General features: G+C 41.7%; 1 protein-coding gene and 1 pseudogene across 3 annotated transcripts in view; one reads left to right on the top strand and one right to left on the bottom strand.

Annotated features, from left to right (window-relative positions):
- Positions 1-23,509, bottom strand: part of NEK10 (NIMA related kinase 10) — a 515,946-nt gene that overhangs the window by 241,986 nt on the left and 250,451 nt on the right. For all 3 annotated transcript variants that reach the window (XR_012244412.1, XR_012244413.1, XM_073630267.1), the window contains exons 24-26: positions 19,323-19,452; positions 10,728-10,798; positions 2,869-3,082 (exon numbers count right to left, since the gene is read on the bottom strand). Coding sequence is in view for 1 of the 3 variants with exons in the window: in XM_073630267.1 (XP_073486368.1) it covers positions 2,869-3,082; positions 10,728-10,798; positions 19,323-19,452 (415 nt within the window). In the remaining 2 variants the exon portion in view is untranslated. The remainder of the gene's footprint in view (positions 1-2,868; positions 3,083-10,727; positions 10,799-19,322; positions 19,453-23,509) is intronic.
- Positions 19,157-19,254, top strand: LOC141146526 (U6 spliceosomal RNA; annotated as a pseudogene).

Here is a 23,509-nt window from a genome sequence, read left to right on the forward strand (position 1 = left end):
TCCACCGGATGATAATGGAAAGGGATATCCAAAGTGCAGCAAACCACATAAAAATCCTGCTTACCAGATAGCAAACTCTATATAAGCAGACTGACACAACCACAGAAACGGCTTCCTGGCATGGATCCATTATAACATCCATGTAACAGGCTGTGTGAGGTGACATGGAGAACACTCTTAACTTACGACCGTCAAGAACGCATTGACGTACAACACTACGACGAGCCGAGAAAATGAAGTTCAATGCTTCCGAGCATGCGTCGAATTGTTTCCGAGCATGCGTAGAAATTCTGCGCGTCGGAATTGCCACAGACGATCCCATTTTCGAATAGGAACGTTTCCCGATTGAAAAATTGAGAGCATGCTCTCAATCTTTTGCTGGCTGGAATTCGGCCAGCAAAAACCGATGGAGCATACACACGGTCGCATTTTCCGATGAAAAACTCTCATCGGTCTTTTGCGGGCCGAAATTCCGATCGTGTGTACATGGCATTAGAGTCACTATTATCCTATAATTAGAAAGCTTAGAAAGGAATTATCTATCAGCGGAATCATTGCTGATCCACTTTAGATTGGAGGTGCTGTCTCTAGCGCTTGCCCGCTTTGGTATACTGTGTTTTACCTCAGTCATAAATATGTCTCTTTTATTATATTTAAGAATTTACTGATACTCTAATGCCCCATACACACGGTTGGATTTTCCGACGGAAAATTTTCGATGGGAGCTTTTTGTCAGAAATTCCGACCGTGTGTAGGCTCCATCAGACACTTTCCATCGGAATTTCCGTCACACAAAATTTGAGATCTGGATCTCAAATCTTCCAACAATAAAATCTGTTGTCGGAAATTCTGATCGTGTGTACACAATTCTGATGCACAAAGTTCCACGAATGCTTGGAATCAAGCAGAAGAGCCGCACTGGCTATTGAACTTCTTTTTTCTTGGCTCGTCATACGCGTTGTACGTCACCACGTTCTTGACGTTTGGAATTTCCGACAAGCTTTGTATGACCATGTGTATGCAAGACAAGTTTGAGCCAACATCCGTCCTAAAAAATCCATGGATTTTGTTGTCGGAATGTCCGATCAATGTGCGATCGTGTGTATGCGGCATTAGAGGCATCCCTGTTCTTTTATGAAGTGTGTCAAGGCAGATTGGATTAGATTTAATTCAGGAGTGAATCTCACTCATTGGAAATTGAGCAGGCCAAAGCTTTCTGAGTTGGTTTAGAGTGGAAAATTCAAGCAGAGTGTTGGAGTCTTGTTGGTGAATAGAATTCACATAAACTAGACTTCCCCCCTTTTCCACAATATCTTCAAAATACTATGGTAATTATAGTGCTTAATTTTAAACTGACATACAGTCAAACAAGTTGAAATGGAAATTAACATCCAGAAACCCACAGGAACAGAGTAACCATATAACCCCCCCCCCCCCAACGTCCATAGAGACAGACAGTTTGGTCCTTACAAGGGAAATGCGGAAGAGATAACAGCTACTGGCTAAAATATCACTTATTTATTCCATTAGCTCCCTTCCTTCCCCCACTGATATGTCCCTTCACTGCTGCCTCACGCACTGACCAATATCTCTATTTGGCCCATTCACCAACCCCCCGCCCCAAACTGACAAATACCCTTCCCTGTCTTCCTTAGGCCCCCGCTGGCACACATCCCTCCCTGGCTGCCTCAATCCTAGCTGACACATATAACTCCCTAGCTGCCTTAACCCCCACTGAAAGGCAGCCACTTCCAGACACCTCACCCCCTGTTCATAATGGCTGCAGAGAGATCCCAGAAGGAGTAGAAGTCAGCGGACAAAACCTTAATGTATAAATATGAGAGAGGTGAGTGGCAAACCCTCATACTCACAGCACTCCTCTCTTGCATACGTCTGCACCATCATATCCTGTGCACTTTTCTGTACATACTGTCTACTGCCACACACTCTGATTTTCTCTATAGCATATAATGCTTACACATATACTCCCTTTACACTCCTCTTCTGCAAATACTGCTCGCTGTCATACTCTCTGTACTTCTTTCCTGCACATACTGTCCACTGCCATTCCCTGTGCAATACTCTCCAGCACATATTGCCTCCTGCCATACCCTCTGTACTCCTCTCCTATACATACAGCCCACTGTCATATCCATCTGCATGATTTCAACTCTGTAGAAGATCTTCAACATTGTTTGTAACATCCCCAACCTTGCCGTCCTGGAAGAGGCACATTCTTTTCTAGGTAAAATAACACTTTGATTTTTAAATCATTACTGGTTTGTAAGACTCATATCTTTTTAGTATTAACTATGGTGTACCACCACATAATAAACCATGCTAAATATGCTTATTTACGAAAGAAGCCAGAAAACTCAAAGAAAATAGGACTTTAGATTTAGAGTTGGTCTTTCATAGAAACACTCACACTGACATATTAAAATCAAACAGCTCTTTTTAAGAAGCGCATTAAAATGTACTAGGGATATCCCTAATACATTTTAACGTACTTCGTAAATAAAGCTGTTTGATTTTTATATGTCAGTGAAAATGTTTCTTTGAGAGACCATCCACCTTTAAAGTTTTGTTTTCTTTGAGTTTTCTGAATTCATTAGGAAAAAAGCACATTTAACAGGTTTGTAAGAAACAGACTTTACAGATTTAAAAGATGCAGACTAAATACATATAAACCCTAAAAACCAATCAACACAATGATGAGGAAAATTAGCAATTTCTTTTAAATTATAACATTTACTTAACAGAATGAACCCAGTTGAATATTTAGACACAGGGGAATTAGAAAGTCCCATTAAACAAGTCTGGAAATGTGCTTTGGTTCTTTAGAAAAAAAAAAGGTAATGTACTCACATAAGGTAGTGAAGGGTGGCGGTGACGATACGTCCCTGTATTTTTGTTAGCTTCAATGAAATATTTTTGTGCACGCTTTCTCTCTCTTTCCAGTTTTTTCTCTGAGGCAATTTGGCTTGAAGATAAGTTGTCCATATACCTCATCGTGATATCGGATATTAGAGCACATACTTCTACAATGTCTGGACGAAGATCAGCATCTGATGTCAAACACCTGGGGAATAATCAATCTAGTATCTGTCAACATGCCAGAGCAAAAGAGAATATATGTATACATAAGCTTACAGTTGATTGTGGTGATTCTATCTGCATATTGTATCTATATAGTTATGCCCATGGAAAAATAAACAGTCATTAGTCAATATCTATGCAGTATATGCACTTGGTTTAGTCTGGCACTAAAAAGATTGATTGACATTGATTTGTATTATATATATATATATATATATATATATATATATATATATATATATATATATATATATATATATATATCCCTTTCTTTTTTTTTTCTATTTTATACTCCCTATTAAATTCTTTTCTCTAAGTTCATTGACGGACATAGCTTTCTCTATTCTCCAAAAGCTAAACCAAGGAGTGGCCCCTGCTGGTGGCTCAGTAAGTAAACAAGAAGTAACAAGGAGAAAAAACACTCCAACAAATATGGGCAACTGCCAACAAAAACAAAGAGGCAGGTAATATTTCAGTCAATAAACTCAGAGAAAAGGATTTTATAGTGAATCCAAAAAAAATCTTATGTTATCTTTTGATCTTTGATGGACACAGCTTTCCTTTTTCTTCATGGAAGATGGATGTCCAAAAGCAGTGCCTTTATAGGGGAGCAAAACTTGCAAACAACTACAGTACGGCAAGGAATTCTTCCCCAGGGCAAGGACCCTACATCACCACCTGCACAATCATGCATTTTTTGATGGCCCAACAGTGAACACAAAGAAGAAATCCATCAGGTAGAAGGAGGTCCTAGCATTCAAATAAACATGAAAAGCCTAAACCGTACCAAGGCAATGAAGAGCTATCTTTTACGGACTAAGAACTGGTTTCGGAAAGTAGGACAATGTCCTTCTCTCAGTGAAAAAAAATGACCCCACCCTAAAAGAGAAAGACAGCTTTGGGCAAAGCACAACTTGTCCTTATGCATGACCAGATGTGTAGAAATCTCCCTGAGTCATAGAGACAGCCACCAAAAAGGCCCTCTTCTGGGAATGAGTCAACAAAGGGATGACAGCTAAAGACAGTCCCCTTTACTTCCTGGCCTGACTTTCAAATAGTCAGACCATTAAAACCAGCCACTGAAAAGCAGGATGGAAGATTGGTCCTTGAGACAGCAACACTAGAAGAAGAGGAAGGCACCAGGGAGTGTCTACAGCCAGAAAAACTAGGTCCCTGCACCAACACCACAAGGCCATTCAGGCATTGCAAAAATGACTGGAATCCCTTTGGCTTTGATCCTTCAGAGCAGCTAAGGTAGAAACATTTTAAGACAAAAAGCATAAATCAGAGAGTACTGGTCCAAATAAGATCCTTATATATGGCTGAAAGCCTGTCCACCTTGCAAATGAGGCAGGACAACATAAAGTCCGTGTCTTGTGTCATCACCACAGTCTTAACTGGTTAAAGTTTTTCTGGTGGAGAGACCACTCTTCTTGATGCAGAATCCGGTGCCTTAGATAGTCAGCCTGCCAATAGTATATACCTTGTGTGTACATCATAAAAGGAGATAACTCAAGTACAGCAGCCACCTTCTTTGTTCATCCTTGGTGGTTGATGAATGCCACCACTGTGCTTACACACAATTCTCTTGCAGGTAACTTTTCTGGGCAAGAGTAACAGTCAGACAGTCTGAAGTTTCAAAACTTCGATAGGAAGGTGAGTCTCCTCCTGGGAACACAGATTCTGAGCCATGAGGTGACCCAGCACACCTACCCAGCCCAGTGGGCTGGCATCTGTTATCATGATGCTCCAGTGAATGGAAGGAAGACTTCAAGGCACTCAACAGTATTGAGCAAAGCTACCAAACAATTAACTCGGCTTGATCACCCTGTCCAGAGAGTACGGAGACCTGTTTTATTTTTGAGATTTCTTTTTAAAGGATTGAGTGTGGTGTTGTGCATAGAGGATTGCCTTGAATAAGAAGATCATTAGACCCCACAGCTTGCATGCAACAAAGAATTAAAGTCCACTTACTTGAGCAGCGGAGCTGAATGTGAAATTGTCAGCTAGGAGAAACACCTTGTCCAGTCTAGTGGGCAGTACCAGACCCCAGTTGTTGGCTGTCTTAAACCAGTATCTGAATCCCAAGACCTTGTTCCATCCGTGTACCATGATTTCCTGGATGTCTTTGATAAGCAGAAAGCAGACACTCTTCCCCCCCACCGGGCCTACGATTGCCCGATTGAACTTTTACCAGGGGCAGAAATTCCATTTGGAAGGATTTTCCCCTTTTCAGAGCCTGAACTCTTATGCCCCGTACACACGGTCGGATATTGATCGGACATTCCGACAACAAAATCCATGGATTTTTTCCGACGGATGTTGGCTCAAACTTGTCTTGCATTCACACGGTCACACAAAGTTGTCGGTAAATCCGATTGATCTGAACGTGGTGACGTAAAACACGTACGTCGGGTCTATAAACGGGGCAGTAGCCAATAGCTTTCATCTTTTAATTTATTCTGAGCATGCGTGGCACTTTGTGCATCATATTTATGTACACACGATTGGAACATAATCCGTTGTCGGAAAATTTTATAGCCTGCTCTCAAACTTTGTGTGTCGGAAATTCCGATGGAAAATGTGTAAAAGTAATTGCAGGAAATATGTTGGTTCCTGCTCAATCTGCCTCAGGAATAAGAACAGCAAAAGCAAAGCATGGGGCTTATTAAGACCACTACCCATTCCTGAAAGACCCTGGGATAAAATCACAAAGGATTTTATTGTAGAGCTCCCTCCATCTGAAGGGTTTTCATCCATCTTTGTGGTGGTGGATCGCCTCACCAGGATGTCACATTTTATCCCCATGAAAGGGACCCCATCAGCAACAGAAACTGCTAAAGTTTTCATTAGAGAGGTGGTTAGACTGCACGGAATTCCTAGTGACATAGCTTCAGATCGTGGGGTGCAGTTCACTTCAAGATTTTGGAAAGCACTATGCGAAGCGCTGGGCATCAAACTCAATTTATCTTCGGCTTACCACTCCCAGTCCAATGGGCAGACTGAGCGTACCAATCAAACGCTGGAACAATACCTGCACTGCTTCACCTTCTTTACCCAAGAAGATTGGGCCTCACTACTGCCCTTGGCAGAATTCGCATTTAATAACTCTGCCCATGCAGCCACCAATCAATCCCCCTTCTTCTCAAACTATGGGTTTCATCCCTCTTTCTTGCCAATGCTGATTCCGGATTCTCCTTTGCCAGCTGTTCAGGACAGACTAAACTTCCTTGCTACCAATAACCAGGTGCTGAGAGAGACCATTTCCAGGACACAGGAAGATAATAAAAGGTTCTTCGACAGGAGGAGGAGAGGAGAACTGGATTTGAAAGTTGGTGACAGTGTGTGGCTTTCAACATTAAATCTGAAATTGGCCTGTCCATCCAGGAAATTGGGACCTAAATACCTGGGACCTTTTCCTATAGCTAAGCTATAAGGGTGGATGGAGAGGAGGAGTTCGATATTGAAACCATTGTAGATTGCAGGAGAAGGCAGGGACAGAATCAATATCTAAGTGGAGAGGTTTTGGTCCAGAAGAAAATTCCTGGGAACCAGAGACAAACCTCCATGACCCAAAACTTATGCAAGCCTTTCATCGCTCTCATCCGGAAAGGAGGACCCAGATGAGCATCCGGAGGCTGCCCATAAGGAGGGGGCAATGTCAGAGAACCATCGCAACAAATGCTCGTTCCCGTGCGCCAGCCAGCATTCTTCGCTCAAATGTACGGCAAGAGCGAGCGAGCCCCGGACCAGGCACGCACGTTGACGCACCCATACGAACGAGTGCACGTCAGCGCGGCACGTTCGCCCGCCAACGAATCACGGCGCAAGGCGCCCTATTTAAATAATCAGTGTACTAGTGTTAGTGCTGGATTGTCTCAGCTCGTTCCTGTATCCTTGCTGCTGTCTTGTTTGATTACCTTGATCCTGAACTTCTGGCTTCCACGACTACTCTCTCGGATTACCCCTGCATCTCTGCCTGCCTCTGCTTCCTGTACCGTCCCCGGCTTGCACTTCTGACTACGGCTCTTTCTCCTGATCTGATCTTGACCAACTCCTGCCTGCCCCTGACTCTGCAAGTGTTCCTGTTGGACTCTTCCTAAACCAATCCTGTGATCAGCATCCCACCTTCTCCACGAAGGCTCCGGTGTTCATGATCCTGCCAGCAGGCACCTGCACCCTTCCGCCACCCTAGCAGCCCTGTCTCAACCTCCAGGGGTGCTAGGACCGGGACCGTGCAAGAAGCTGCCCTCGTCATTTCGAACTCCGCTGAAAGGTACGTGACAGCTTCTCTGAAGCCTAAAAGTGGATACATTTGGACACAGTCGGGAGAAGTCCTGGAGGCGGATAAGGGAGGAGGTGATGAGGGAGCTAGAGAGCAGGAGGTCTTGGGAGGAACGGAGAGGGCGATTAGGTTGGTATTTTGAGAATAGGCTAGTGATGTAGCTGGAGGCAGAGTTGTGGATGGCTTTGTAACTTGTTAGTATTTTGAATTTAATTAGTTGGGGCGATTGTCAGCCAATGGAGGGATTGGCAGAGAGGGGTAGCAGACACTGAGTGGTTTGTAAGGTGGATAAGTCTGGCAGCAGCATTCATGATGGATTGAAAGGGGGATAGTCTATTTAAAGGTAAGCCAATGAGGAAAGCGGCATGTGAATCCTCATCATTAGAGGCAGCATGGGAAAAGAACATTTCTTAGAGGGCCAGAACTGAGGTAGTGTATGTTCAGCGTGAGAGGCAAAACCCTCCATTAAAAAAGCAAAGTAACCCATGCACATCATTCTGTCTACTTCTGATTGGCCAAAAACCTATCAAATCAGATACCCAAAGCACAGAGGACACTCCTATCATCAAAAGTTCTGTTGAGTCAAGAGCTGTTGAATCAGAAGTGCTGCATTCAATTGTTTTTATGAGTCGTGAGGGAGTCAAGGCAAGTGCACAGAAGAAATTTGTGGTTGGAGAGGTTTAGTATTTGTTGTCACCCAGGATTCTCATCCATGCAGGTTGAGGTGTCTCATTGTGAGAAAACTGGCCTTTCCAGGATTGGTAGATCCAGGATCAGATCCTGGAGCTCAGGGGCTTTGTAGTGTATTGGGTGAGATGAAGCCCCCAACCCTGTGTCTATGTTTTGACCAGCACTTATTGATTGTGTGGGTTTCCACAGGCTTCATGGTAAGGGAGCTGAGTAGAGTAGAGCTGAGTAGAGTTCAGGGCTGCTCCCTCACTAGGCGAGCTGTGCTGTAAAGGGCAGCAGCATGTGTACAGATACACTGGGAGTGTGTGTGTTTGTGTGTGCTCTGGCCTGTCTCCCAATAAAGAAAGGCAACCTGCCAAGGTCATGATCGGAGAGTGGTGAAAGTCTGTCTGGAAGAGGACTGAGGGACAAAGTAGTCTGGTTAGCCAGAAGGCTAAGTTATTACAGCTGAGGCAAATGCAGACTGTGAGTCCTACTAAACCAAAGTAGTCAGGAGACTGTAACTTCCTTAAATTTTCCATGTGATGCTTAAGCCCTGCCTAGGAAATCCGGTGTAAAATTACTTTTATATTGACTACATAATCTGCACGATTATACAGTTACAGTTAGGTCCATATATATTTGGACACAGGCACAATTTTAGTTTTTTCAGGTATTTACAAAACATATTCAAGCTATAGTTATATAATGGATGTGGGCTGAAAGTGCACACTCTCAGGTTTAATTTGAGGGTATGTACTCTTAGGAATAGCCATCCCACTTTATCAAGGGACCAAAAGTAATTGGACAATTGAAGCAAAAGCTCTTTCATGGCCAGGTGTGGGCTACTCCTTCGTTACTTCTTCAATCAATTAATCAATTAAGCACGTAAAAGGTCTGGAGTTGATTCTAAGTGTGGTATTTGCATTTGGAATCTATTGCTGTGAACCTACATCATGCCTTCAAATGAGCTGTCCATGCAAGTGAAACAGGCCATTGTAAGGCTTCAAAAATTAAACAAATCCATCACAGAGATAGCAGCAACATTAGGAGTGGCCAAATCAACAGTTTGGTACATTCTGAGGAGAGAAGAATGCACTGGTGAGCTCAGCAGCATAAAAAGGCCTTGACGTCCAGTGGTGGATGATCGCAGGATCCTCTCTATGGTAAAGAAAAACCCATTCATAACATTCAGACAAGTAAAGGACACTCTCCAGGTGGGCGTATCATTGTCAAAGTCTACAATCAAGAGACGACTTCACGAGTGCAAATACAGAGGGTTCACCACAAGGTACAAACCATTCATAAGCCTGAAGAATAGAAAAGCCACATTAGACTTTGCTAAAATCCATCTAAAAAGCCAGACCTGTTCTGGAAAAGCATTCTTTTGATGGATGAAACTAAAATCAATCTGTACCATAATGACGGGAAGAAAAAAGTGTGGAGAAGGCTTGGAACAGCTCATGATCCAAAGTACATAACGTCATCTGTAAAACATGGTGGAGGCAGTGTAAAGGTATGGGCATGCATGGCATCCAGTGGCTTTGGGTCATTGGTGTCATGCATGCCCATCTAACTACACAGGACAGTGGGTGGATCAGACCAGGAGTCTGAGACTCCTGGGTCCATCAACTGCAGCGAGCAGCAACATAGATGGCATAGCGGCCACCGGCCTTGTGAACAGGATATGAGGGGGACAGAGGGCTCTTCGCTGAACAAATAAAACTGGATTTCTCGCAGGCAGGTGGACTATGTTCTGTAAGAACAACAAATTATTTAAAGGTAAAGGAAGCTGGCTATAACTGTGTACCTGAAAGCTTGAATGGAGCCATATGCAGACTCAAGGGCAAGGTGAAGATATAGTATTTATATGAGGTGAGACAATCCCCAGTAAGACCTTTGCAGGGTGTACTCATGTCCCCCGTAAATTATACAGCAACCCAGCAGGGAGAATAGCTGTGTGGGTGGCTTTTCTTGAAAACAGTGCACAGAAAAGGTGTAGTGCCTAAAAACAAAATGGAGCAGCTGATTTGCTGCACTGACTGAAGCTAAATTTTCCAACAAGTCAGTTTGAGAGCAGTCGGTCATTAGACTGGCTGCTTTTGAAAGGGAATGGCAATAGATGGATCAAATTTCCAGCAAAATTTCAGTCCATCTATGGCCAGCTTTACTAATAATCAAGAGTTGTGTAGTATAGTCAAGTATATTGGTGCAAGCTGTACATGGCAACCAATCAGCTTATATGCTTAGTTTGTTCAGTTAAGCTTTGAAAATAAAAGATAGCAGCCCATATGACACATATAATGCACCAAGTGGGATCACAAATATATATGCTGTTTATAAAATGTGGTAACATGTTATGAGTGGTAGCAAATCCTTCATGAAACTTGACAACACTTAACAATGCAATGGGCGAATACAAGCTTATAAACTGCTCATGGACATTACCCTATTGAATAACAATGTAGGTATTGATTTTTTTGTAGAAGAAATAATCGATTTATAGTATTACTTTAGGTACACACACATCAGAATTTATTAAAAAAACATCTGGGATTTGTTTTAATCCCAGACAGCTCATGCTAATTATTTACAATTTGTAGAATGTTAATATATATTGCTTTCTCAGGAATAATCAATGTGAGTTCTAAATATAAATAATACATGTTGTTACCTTTTAATGGTATTTGAAACTTTTTCAGAATACATTCCCTCAGGTACAGGAACATACACGGCTTCTACAATCTAAAAGAAAAAATGTTTTGCTTTTATCACTGTGGCACAAACAGTAATAAGCAGACACCTAAGGTTTTTCAAGGCACACAAAAATGGTGAATCATTATACAGAGAGATCAGATGTTACAGTATACTGCAAGATATAGCATTAAAGGACATTTCCAGGCTTTATTAAAGAGGATCTTCACCCTAGAAAGAAAAAAATAAAAGTCACCAGCTACAAATACTGTAGCTGCTGACTTTTAATAAAAGAACACTTACCTGTCCAAGGATCCAGCACTATCCGCCCCGGCGCCCCCATTTTTAGTGTGGGAAGCCGGCTGTGACTCCTTGCGACTTCACAGCTGGCTGTCCACCGCACATGCGTAGATCACGCCGCGCTTTGTGAATTGTCCCACAGCCTTCTAGGACCTGTGATATGTCCCAGAAGGCTGCAGGCAAAGAGGGAGGCTGAACTATCAAAACTAGGTACCCACTCCCCAAAAAAAAGAATAATAATAATGTACCAAATGTGATAGAGGAAGGGGGGAGGAGGACATAAAGTGGAACTTTCCTCTTTAAATTTTGACTACTACTTCCTATTCTCCTTACAGTATCATAGTGGAGTTCATCCATCCTGCCCCTTAACTCTCTGTTGTTTGCATTTTCTTATGGAGCTATCAGGTTCAACATTTTAGATATATTAATAGTTTTAGAACATTATTGTATCCGATCAGCTTGCTATACCAAGTTTCACCTGTAAGTTGAGCTGTAGGCAATTTGACTGCAACAAGGTGGATTTAAGCCGCCCATAAACTTAGGCAAATTTGAAAAAAAAAAGAAAAACTCCATCCACACAAACAAGCAAGGTCTGCCGCTGTCAGAATACACTCATAGATAAAAGTTTTTAGCATCTACTTCTGTCAAGCGGAGACAGCCATACACTGATAGAAATTTGGCCAGTCCCTGCTAAATCAGCTGACTTTTGATTAGTGCATGGCCAGCTTTTTGGCTAGCCATACATAATACAAACTGAATGTACAACTGTCTTTAAAGCTACCATCACTTTTACAGTTTAAGGGCCTGTCTGATTTGATACACATTCAATAGTTTGTTTAAGTTTGTTCTCATACTACACAGTTTTGGTAAATCCAAAGCCGGCTATACCCTATACAATCTGAATGCACAGTCTCCCCAATATTTACCAAAACAATGCAATATAAGGATCAACCTAAACAATCCATTCAATCAACATCAAATCAGGCCAGCTCTTGTACTACATAGTTAATGGTAGAGATAACGGAGATAGTACAGATTGTTTAGTGTATGTTCAACCATAAAGTGTAACTCCACTTTTGTTGAAAGAAAAACATTCTCCTCTGGGTGATCTATGTACATTGCAAGGATTTTAACTTTGTTGCAGATTCCTACCTTTTGTTATTCTGAAGAAATCCCTGTGTGTTTGTCTGTGTCCATGTGGGAAAGTGAATCTAATGGGAGTGGATTCAAAATATTAAATCAGTTGCAGCATTTGCAGGGCACTAATGAGGACATTTTTGTTGCAGGGGATGCCTGATATCTGACTTTTATCTTAGTGCAGACTTCTGGGAAAATCAGTGAGCCAATTACACAAGCAGCAAATTACATTTCTGGGGACATTCTGTATACATTCTGTGTACAGAACACCTCCAGGTAGCCATATTGCATTGCATTTTTAGCATTACAGCGGCTGAAGATTGAAAAGGAAAGGTACATTTTAATAACATTCAATTACAATATGACTTGTGTCGCAATTGTATACACTATATATTTTCTTTATTTGCTATTTTTTTCCACCACAAAAGTGGAGTTACCATTTAAAGAGATCATACAGAGATTGTACAATTAGATTGTAAAGTGTATGGCCAGCTGTAGAGAGGTAAGAGGTAAATATGTTTGATTATGCTAGAATTGAATAAATGTTTGATTAGTTTAGAGTACCTATTTTACAGTCATAGCTACCTAATATCAGTCATATCTACCTATCTAATATCAAGATCTATATTTGTGCCAGGATTAGATTTCAAAGCGAAAAGAAACAGAGAATGTTCCCTTAGCAAAGTGAGTGTTTACTTTGGAAGCTGCCTGTTTATTTTGAAAGGCATACTGTATGTTCACCTAGCTTAGTGAATAAACGGCTTCAACCTATTTACTAAGCTACGTGGACATTCACTCTGTTAAAGAGGAAGTAAACCCTGGTGGGTTTTACTTCCTCTTTATTTCCCTGCAAAGTTAAAGCATAATGGGCTATGCATCGCATAGTAGCCCATTATGTGTCACTTACCTGACACCGAAGCCCGCGCTGTCACCGTTGTCCCCACGAGCAGGGAGTTTCCAGCTTCCCTCTTCCTTCCGGGGCCGTGAACTCCTGTTCTGTGACAGACCGGTGTTGCGTGACATCACTCCCACGCATGCGCGCGGGAGTCGGCAGTCACGGCATGACCCCTATTAGAAACGGACCGATGTGCCCTTTCTAAAGGGCGCATGCGCCAATGACATCGGCGCAAGCAGCGTAGTCATCGGCGCTCGTCTTTTTAGTAAATATCTCCTAAACCGTGGAGGTTTAGGAGATATTGCAAGCACTTACAGGTAAGCCTTAATATAGGCTTACCTGTAGGTAAAAGTGGTTCTACAGGGTGTACAACCACTTTAAGTGAACAGTATTACTTTAGCAAATCAACTCCATTCTATGTATCTGCTAGTAAGGCAGTCTGGGCAACCTATTAATTTCTTAGGACCGTGTTGTATTACAGAGATATCCCAACAAAAATAATAATTAGGTTGCCTTTGTGATGCTTTTCTTAAACTATCTGAAGAAAAAACACAATATAACAGCTGACTGCATTATGCTTAACTGAAAAATACCATTCAAAAGATGCAAATAGTGAATGCAAAGAAACTGTTTTGCAATAGGTGAAACACTTTTCAGATTGTCTGTTAAACTGCTGAGGTATATGAATTTGCTTTAAATATGCAAATTATATTTCTATGTCATCAGAATAAAGCTTACTAACATTTCATTTTCAATTATATACTTTACAACTGGCATGTAACCTTTACAGAATCTCAAGGCAAGTTAAAATTATTGCTAGATTAGCAAAAACTGCTGCCGTGAGTCCTAAAAGATGAACACACTGATTTTAGTATTGCTATTAAATTCTGAATTTTTTAAGTCTCGCCTTTTTTTTAATAACAGTAAAATTGTTACATTTTTAAAGAAAAATGTTACTTAGACATTCCGAAAACAAATCACTATGTCTTCCAATCCCAGTGACAACCACTAACCTCATTTCTTGTTCTGCTATTACAGGGGCAAAAAAATCAGGTGAAATCTTGCCAACTGAGTTCACAGACAATTATACGCACTAAGGAAAACTCGACACAAGTATTTCTTTCTTTTGATCACTTAATCACATAATCTCATGTTCTCAGCTGCTCAGAAAGGTGGGGGTGAAAAAACAGCAATACACTGATCTTGCCAGTGAATGGCTGTGCAGGGGAGTGTATCAGCACAAGTCTAACCACTGGAGGACTTGCTTCCAGCACAGCCAGAAAACTGAGCACGCTGAAATGAATGTGCTCTTACAGTATGCCCGGTGTAGTCAGTTTGAAATAGGTAAGCAGGGGTCATTCCAGGTGCCACACATCCGGGAAAACCCATAGGTGGCGATGGCAAGAGTAGCCTCAGCCCAGACTCCATCCAGGCCATGCCCCCCCCCCCTCCCTGTTTCTATACATTGAGCTGAGACAAGCTCTTTCCTAGCCTGCACTCCCCAGAGGCTGTTCAGAGGGCTTGGACCGAGAGGAGCCTGGAGCATCACCCCGTGACTTTTTGTGGGGGTTCCCAGGAAAGCAAGGGGACTAGTAGGAACACCAGGTATTTCACACAAAAGAAGACATACAAAGAGAATTGGATTCTTTTTAACACAATTACATGGTACAACAGACCCATATCAGGAATCTGAAATGTTGGGGTAACATATTCTTTAATCAGTTTTACGAACAATTTTTTGTCTTTTTTGCATGAATAATTTTTCTTCAATGAAGACTTCACTACACACTGCTTGAGCTAGTCTCTTTATGCAGCTTTCTGGATTGGCAATTCCTCAGCAGCAGCTTCAGAGGCCATACCTAGTCTGTGCTGGACAGGGTGATTGCAGGACCTGCTTGGAGTGTGATTTTTAAGCCCCAGGCTCTGCAAACCTTTGTGTACTCATTGGTTGAACTACATAGACTTTTTTTCAGCCAGACTAAGTATGTAACTATGTAACTTTGTTAGTTAGCCACAGAGCCTTTTCTGGTTCCACTGCTGTGACACACCCTTAGGTGGGACCCTACCTCTGAAGGTATATAAGTTGGCCATGTGGGCTGAGAATTTGAGGCTTATTCCTTTATTAGAACCATTGGGTACCATTCCCATTACCTTTATTCTGTTGGTTTCCACATAAGGGGAAGGGAAAGGGAAAAGAAAGGGAAATATAAGACTGCAGAGAAAGCATAGAAAAAGTGTCTGGAGAGCACCAGTGACTAGGTATTAGAGAATTTCAATGCAGGACCCAGTGAAATATGTCATATCCCAGACAGTCTTCACCTTCCACCTGGGCACGCTCCCAGGGGAGTCTTCAGGGACAGGATAATGCCAGCGGATATATTATGGCCCTGGACCTCTAAAGCACTCTGTGGCTAACACAGAACACTAGGTGTCTGGAGAGTTCCAAAGCAGAGTACAGGCAGGCCCCCATCTTTGTCATGGCGGAGAATGGGTATAGCCCCCAAAGTGTCGCCAAGGAACAGCTGTTCCGAAAAGCAATGCAACCCCTAAAATACCTTGTTAAAATTGTAAAAATTGTAAAAAATATAAGTAAAATGGGTTTGTGTCTCTCAGAGGAGAAAAGACATGCATTTTCCTAGAACACTAGCATAAAACTGAAACATGATGAAACTGGGAGGGGGTATACGTAGCTGACAAGTGTTTTTTTCTGTTTGTCAGGGTCCATTTCTCCCATAGGCAGCAGTATAACCCGATTGTCTCAGAATTCCTCCTGACCCTGTTTTGCATAATGAACAATTTCCACACCTTCCTTGACTGGGAAAAATCCTGCTTTATCTGTTTTTCACATTTTCCCCCTACCAAACACTGCAGCTCACAGTAGGAGGGTTTAAGCAAGAGAGGCAGTGCTGCCATCTCAGAAAGCACTGGGAAGGGCTAGGTGTGGTCAGTTGCCACCTGATAAGCTACCTCCTTTTGAATTAGCACTGACAATGCTAGCCATGCCCACTGCAGCATTTTTTAAATTTCACCTTAATGCAAGCAGGCACAGCCTACATGATAGTGGCAACCATTATCTGAATTCAGGAGCAGTGCACCATCATAGGAAGCTGCATTAAGTGGACTGGCATGCAGTGCAGATGCACTTTTTTTAAAGGTGCTGCAGCACAAAGTCTCTGTAAATTACTTCACCCTCAGCACACACAGACCACCTCGTAGTGCCAGTAGGAGGGTAACAGAAATGTTCTGCCTGAAGCCTGTGCTATGCAACTTCTTTTTCCTCTCTCTGTGAATCACAAGTCACATTCAAACTTCCAAAGCAGCTTTGAATATATTTAGTAGCTATGAGAAACTTCTGAATTCTTTTATGTTTGTTAGCTTTTCTGTGTGTGTTTAAGCAGCAAAGAGGGTATCCCAGCATCACAAGCAAAAGTCTTCTAAGAAAATAAAATCACCAACACAAAAGAATACGGTTGTCGGATTCAAAAGCTGGAGTAATGATCAGGCTGGGTGTGCTATCTGTAAGCATTTTGAGGCTTTCAATTGTGAGAGTTAATTTTTATTAATGGTGCATACAGAGTCAGCAGAGTCAGCAATTAACAGTCACCTTGGATACTTTATCAATACCATAGGTATGATTTAATAACCTTGTGTTTCCCCCCATTCTTATTTGTTCTTCTAGCTGCTCTCACACTACATAATTTTGCTGGAGACCAAATGCACACAGCAACTGCTTAGGTAAAAAAAAAAAACTTATTAGTCATTGCAAGCCACTGGCAATGCAGTTCACAGGAAACTTCATAATAGAAAAAGCCCATGGGGGGGGGGCTGAATAAAATATCTTGTTGTGAACTGTAGATACACAGTAACATAAAAATTCAAATGGTAAAAGACAGAGACACATTTTTTTTTTTTTAGGGGGAGATGAGAAGATAAAGTTTCACTTTAAGGGCCATGTCACATTAGTGATCCTGTCAGTGGAAATAATTGCCACCAACAGGATTACTAAAGAGACTACTCTCCTGCTTCATATGGTGCCTCATCCTTGCTGACTGATATGCTGCAGACTCTTGTTCGCTAATGAGGGAACAGCGACAGAGAGACGCCTCATTATGTTGGGCAAAAAATGATTTGATAAGGGCAACACAAGCACCTAAATTTTTAGATATTTGTTATTTTATACATATAGTCCAGAGTCCTATAGGCCGCAACTTATGCTAAATTGTAACAGCTTTATGCATTACTTTGCAAACCTAAAAACGACGTCCTTAGCGTTCCCTGTTATAACTTTGCTACAGGTGAGTGCTATCATTTATAGTGGAAAATTTAGATGAATTTTGCTTTGAGGTTAGCCACAGTAGAAAAATTGTTGAATAGCACAAACTGAAATTAAATGCCACATAATGAACACATTACTGCCTCTGTAAGAAACATTAACCCTCTAAAACACTAAAAAAATGCAATATTTAAAATTTCATTACAAACTGTCATACTAGCATAATACTGTTTTGTATTTCCAAGAAACCCCCATTAACTAATAGAACTAAATAAGTTGTGTCTGTGATATTATAATTCACACAAGCAAAGCACTGTATGCTTTAGCAATTAAATATTCATAGAATAATTGGGAAGTTAATCTACTGGATAATATCTATTGTCCTTTAAAAGAAGTACCGTAGTTTTGTTAAAAAGAAAATTGCATTATTAGTAATGAAGCACAACTTCTGTGCTTACTCAAAGCTTCTACAAGTGGCAATAGACATAGAACAACAAATTTGTATTCAAAACAGATTTATAATTTTTAAATATAAAAAAGATTCAGATTGCTCCATAAACATTATGTGGGATAGTTGGACAGTTCAATTTCACAACACTATAGAACCATCACTTAGAAATAAAATGAGGATAATTAAGTCTTGGTGAAGATGTTTTTGTTTTTTGAAGTATGCATTTTACCCATACCCACTGTTGCATGGTTTTTGCATACATTTCAAGCATATGCTATCAATTTTTTTAGGTGAATTTGAAGGCTTAAAGAGGAGTTCCACTAAATATTTTTATATTAGGACACTTACCTGTCCAGGGTTCCTGCGATGTTGGCACCCCAGCCGGTTTTCGGATCGGCTCTCGGGTGCTGCTGCCGCCATTCATGGTAAGGGAAACCGGCAGTGAAGTCTTTCAGCTACACATCTGGTTGCCTACTGTGCATGCGAAAAGTGTGCCGCGCTTTCTAGTTAGCCCGGTGGCGGAGGAAGGAGGGGGGCCAAACTTCCAAGGTACGGCGCCACGGCACAGTCTGAAGTGGGGAAGGGTACTTGTGTTTGAGGGTACCTGTGTTTTGCGTTCCCCCCTCCCCCCTGAAAGGTGGCAAATGTGGCATGGGGGGGAGCAGATAAGCAGAGCTTCCACTTTTGGGTGGAACTTCGCTTTAAGTCATCTGTTATGGCCATTTATGCATTAGGACTGCATAGCATACAGATGCTTGGCAGATCAAGTCTAAATTCCCTATTTCTGGTCGCTGCACACACTAGCTTTGTTATAGCAGTAGATTTGTAAAGTATATTGATGTTTACATATATAAAACAAACAAAAGTGAGATTCCAGAGAAAACATTGAATGTAAAAAAGCTGAAGCCCTGTAAAGCAAGTAATCTGATAATTCCAATAGGAAGACCCTACTGCTGCTGGGGTTTTTGGGAAGTGTAAAAGGTCTGTATGTCATACCAGCATTGAGTCATGATATAATTGAAGCACTAGAGCTTAATCACTTCAATTTGAATGCATTATAAACTGCACAAAACACATGAAACATTTTGTACATTTTTTCTTATAAAAAAAACACACCGCTACACAGTAAAATGCCCTTTAACACACACATTAAAATTGCATGTGTTTTTAAGTGCAGAAGTGTGAACGGGTGCATAATATTACAGTACATTTATATAAAACATTTAGGCTTGTCTTCTTTTAGATCATACTATATTTGTGACAGCGGTTTAGCAGTCAACAAACTGTACACATATTGCTATTAGCATTGCCCAAAGTAAGTAGCAGCAAGTGCTGTAAATATGGCACCATTTAATATTATTCCTGTCACTATATCATATAAACTAGGACAAACAACCGCATGGCCCCTGCGCAAGGATGACACGCAAATTTGTAAAGTGTTTCATATTTTTTTTAAATAAATAAACTAGGACAGAGCAGCCAGCTCCCTTGTAAGGGGAAACAATGCAAACCTGCGTACTTTGGTAGCTAAAGACAGCATATTGGTACTGTGGAAGGGTGGGTTTAGTGTTGCCATTTGATAGAGGATGCATCCTGCTGCCCATACATCAGCCTTTTCACCATAAGGTTCACTCTTAACAACTTCTGGACTGTGGAGAAAAAAAAGAGCAATTATTTTTCATTATAGTCACTGCAAAAATATCTGGCTTTTAGGAAAGTAACAACTGTATACCATATAATGGGGTTACATCGATAAATAATTATAGGGCCACCTGGTTCTTCATCTTCTGTCTTCAATATGAAATCCCACCACTTCGAGTTTTATTATTCTAAAATAATTACACTGCAGCATACCAATTGCTTTTTTTTTTTTTTTTTTATCACCAGATTATTATTATTATTATTATTATACAGGATTTATATAGCGCCGACAGTTTACGCAGCGCTTTACAACATTAGGGCAGACAGTACAAGTACAATACAATTCAATACAGGAGGAATCAGAGGACCTTGCTCGTTAGAGCTTACAATCTAGGAGGGAGGGTCAAGTTATACAAAAGGGTAATAGCTGTGGGGATGAGCTAATGGAGAAAATAGTGCAGTTGTTAGATGGAGGCAGGATAGGCTTCACTGAAGAGGAAAGTTTTCAGGGATTGCCTAAATGTGGATAAATTTGGAGACAGTCTGACAGATTGGGGTAGGGAATTCCAGAGGATGGGTGAGGCTCGGGAGAAGTCCTGGAGGTGGATATGGGAGGAGGTGATGAGGGAGCTAGAGAGCAGGAGGTCCTGGGAGGAACGGAGATGGCGATTAGGTTGGTATTTTGAGACTAGGCTAGTAATGTAGCTGGGGGCAGAGTTGTGGATGGCTTTGTAACTTATTGTTAGTATTTTGAATTTAATTCGTTGGGCGAGTGGCAGCCAATGGAGGGATTGGCAGAGGGGGGTAGCAGACACTGAGCGGTTTGTAAGGTGGATGAGTCTGGCAGCAGCATTCATGATGGACTGAAGGGGGGATAGTCTATTTAAAGGTAAGCCAATGAGGAGGGAGTTGCAGTAGTCGAGGCGAGAGATAACCAGGGAGTGAATCAGGAGCTTTGTGGTTTCGTTGGTTAGAAAGGGACGTAGTTTAGAGATGTTGCGGAGGTTGAGGCAGCAAGCTTTGGAAAGTGATTGGATGTGGGGCCGAAAGGAGAGTTCAGAATCCAGGATAACACCTAGTACCCTGACATGTGGGGATGGGTGGATGGTTGTGCCATTGCTCTTGACAGACAAGTCAGGGGAAGAGGCACGTGAGGGAGGAAATATTATAAGCTCAGTTTTGGACAAGTTGAGTTTGAGGAAGTGGTGTGACATCCATACAGATATGTCGGTTAGTAAGTTAGTGATGCGTGAGGAGACTGATGAAGTGAGTTGAGGGGTGGAGAGATAGATTTGTGTGTCGTCAGAGTAGAAATGATATTGAAAGCCGTGAGAGGCTATCAGCTGACCCAGGGAAGAGGTGTAGATTGAAAATAAAAGAGGTCCAGGAACAGAACCTTGGGGGACCCCGACAGAGAAGGGAAGAGGAGTGGAGGAAGTAGAATTGTAAGTGACACTGAAGGTGCGTTGGGATAGGTAGGATGAGAGCCACTGAAGAGCACAGTCACGGAGACCGAGGGAGTAAAGTTTTTTGAGGAGAGGGGGTGGTCAACCATGTCAAAGGCAGCTGAAAGATCCAGAAGTAGGAGTACAGAATAGTGTCCGTTGGCTTTTGCAGTTAGTAGGTCATTTGTGAGTTTTAAAAGAGCAGTTTCTGTGGAGTGTTGATGGCGAAATCCAGATTGAAGGGGATCAAGAAGGTTGTTTTTAATGAGGTGGTCACTCAGTTGGTTGTAAACCAGGCGTTCAAGGAGTTTAGAGGAAAAGGGGAGCAAGGAGATAGGGCGTAGGTTGTTAAGATTGGTAGGGTCCAAGGACGGCTTTTTAAGTATGGGGGTGACCAGTGCATGTTTTAGAGCATTGGGGAAGATGCCAGAGGTGAGGGAGAGATTGAAGATGTGGGTTAGAGAGTGTAGGATGGAGTCAGAGGGCGACCGTAGCATTTGAGAGGGAATAGGGTCCAGGGGACAGGTGGTTAGGTGGGCGATAGAAAGGAGTTTAGCAACTTCGTCTGTAGTAGCAGATTTGAATAGGGGGAGTGTCACTTCAGACAAACACTGCCTGAACTATTTTATATATATATATATATATATATATATATATATATATATATATATATATATATATATAAACAATCTTCCAAGGGGTGAGGTGCACATCAGTCACAGTTGGTTGTGCTTAGCAATCAAGCCTTCCCACAGACTTCGATAAAGAGAAAGATCCAAAGATGGGATTGCTGCACAAACACTTTAAATGATTTTTTAATTAATTAATTGTCAGTGGACTATATATATTACTACATGTATAGTCATTTGATAGGCATGATTTTCTGAGGAAGGGCGCAATCTACAATAGCCCAAAAACGTTTATATCATGTATGCCTGATTTTAAGATGTCATGATATCTTTTTGATTAAGTTTTTCTAATAAATAAGTGTTTGTGCAGCAAACTCATCTTTGGAATTTTTTATATATATATTAGTTTATCCAAAACTATTTTTATGATGATCCTGCTTTGATAGAATACTAAGCACACAAACATAGACTACAGGGACACAGACTGAAAAAGCGCTAAAACAAGCTTACTGATATTCCCAACCTAATGCCTCGTAACATCAGTTAATCGGATGAAAAAAATCGCTTTCGGATTGATCGCACGATAGTCTGATCATTAGTACACAGCTTTCGACAGCCGATCACGACAGTCCGTCCAACAATATCCAAAGGGAGAAACACGAAAACTTTGCTCGGTGGATAGCCCAGCGAACGTCAGTCATTTAACCACTTCCCTACCCGCCCATAGTCATATGACGTCCACAGATGGGATCTCCCATCCTGGGTGGACGTCATATGACGTCCTGGGATTCCTGGCCGTCTAGGGGGCGCGCGCGCGCGCCCGCCGCGTTCCTCGGGACCCAGTGCGTGTGCCCGGCGGCTGCGATGTCCGCCGGGCACCCGCGATTGCCCGTTAACCGGGCCGGGATGTGGATCTGTGTGTGTAAACACACAGATCCACAGCCTGTCAGCTCTGAGGAGAGCGATCTGTGTTCCCAGAACGGAGGAACACTGATCGGTCTCCTCCCCTAGTGCGTCCCCTCCCCCTTCAGTTAGAATCATTCCCTAGGTAACATAATTAACCCCTCTCCGCCCCCTAGTGGTTAACCCCTTCACTGCCTGTCACATTTACACAGTAATCAATGCAATTTTATAGCATTGATCGCTGTATAAATGTGATTGGTCCCAAAAATGTGTCAAAAGTGTCCGATGTGTCCGCCATAATGTCGCAGTCACCAAAAAAAATCGCGATCGCCGCTAAAAAAAATAAAATTTTTTTTTTTTTTTTAAAAATGCCATAAATCTATCCCGTATTTTGTAGACGCTATAACTTTTGCGCAAACCAATCAATATACGGTTATTGCGATTTTTTTTACCAAAAATATGTGGAAGAATACGTATCGGCCAAAATTGAGGAAAAAATGTGTTTTTAAAAAAAAAAATTGGGATATTTATTATAGCAAAAAGTAAAAAATATTGTGTTTTTTTCAAAATTGTCGCTCTTCTTTTGTTTATAGCGCAAAAAATAAAAACCGTAGAGGCGATCAAATACCACCAAAAAAAAGCTCTATTTGTGGTGAAAAAAGGACGTCAATTTCTTTTGGGTACAACGTCGCACGACCGCGCAATTGACGTTTAAAGTGCGACAGTGCTGAAAACTAAAAATTGGCCTGGGAAGGAAGGGGGTGAAATTGCCCGGTATTGAACCGGTTAATTAGTACAGAATGCGTCTGCTGAAAATCGATAAACAAACACCACGCATGATCGGAAACACGAAAATAACCTGGAAGGGGATAAGAGAACAATACGAACGGAAATAGCCAAAAGGCGTGGCAGACACAGGGGTCACATGTATTTGACATCATTTCCAATACGTAGCTGCGCAAACAGGAAGGTTTTCCAGAATCATACGATAAAAATCGTACATTTCGTAGAGCACATTTTGCATTGTTGTATTCGACATTGATATTATGCAACAAAATGCAAATGATAAGTCATACAATTATCTGATC

This window comes from Aquarana catesbeiana, linkage group LG05 (genome assembly GCF_042186555.1).
Source record: "Aquarana catesbeiana isolate 2022-GZ linkage group LG05, ASM4218655v1, whole genome shotgun sequence".
NCBI classification, from domain to species: domain Eukaryota; kingdom Metazoa; phylum Chordata; class Amphibia; order Anura; family Ranidae; genus Aquarana; species Aquarana catesbeiana.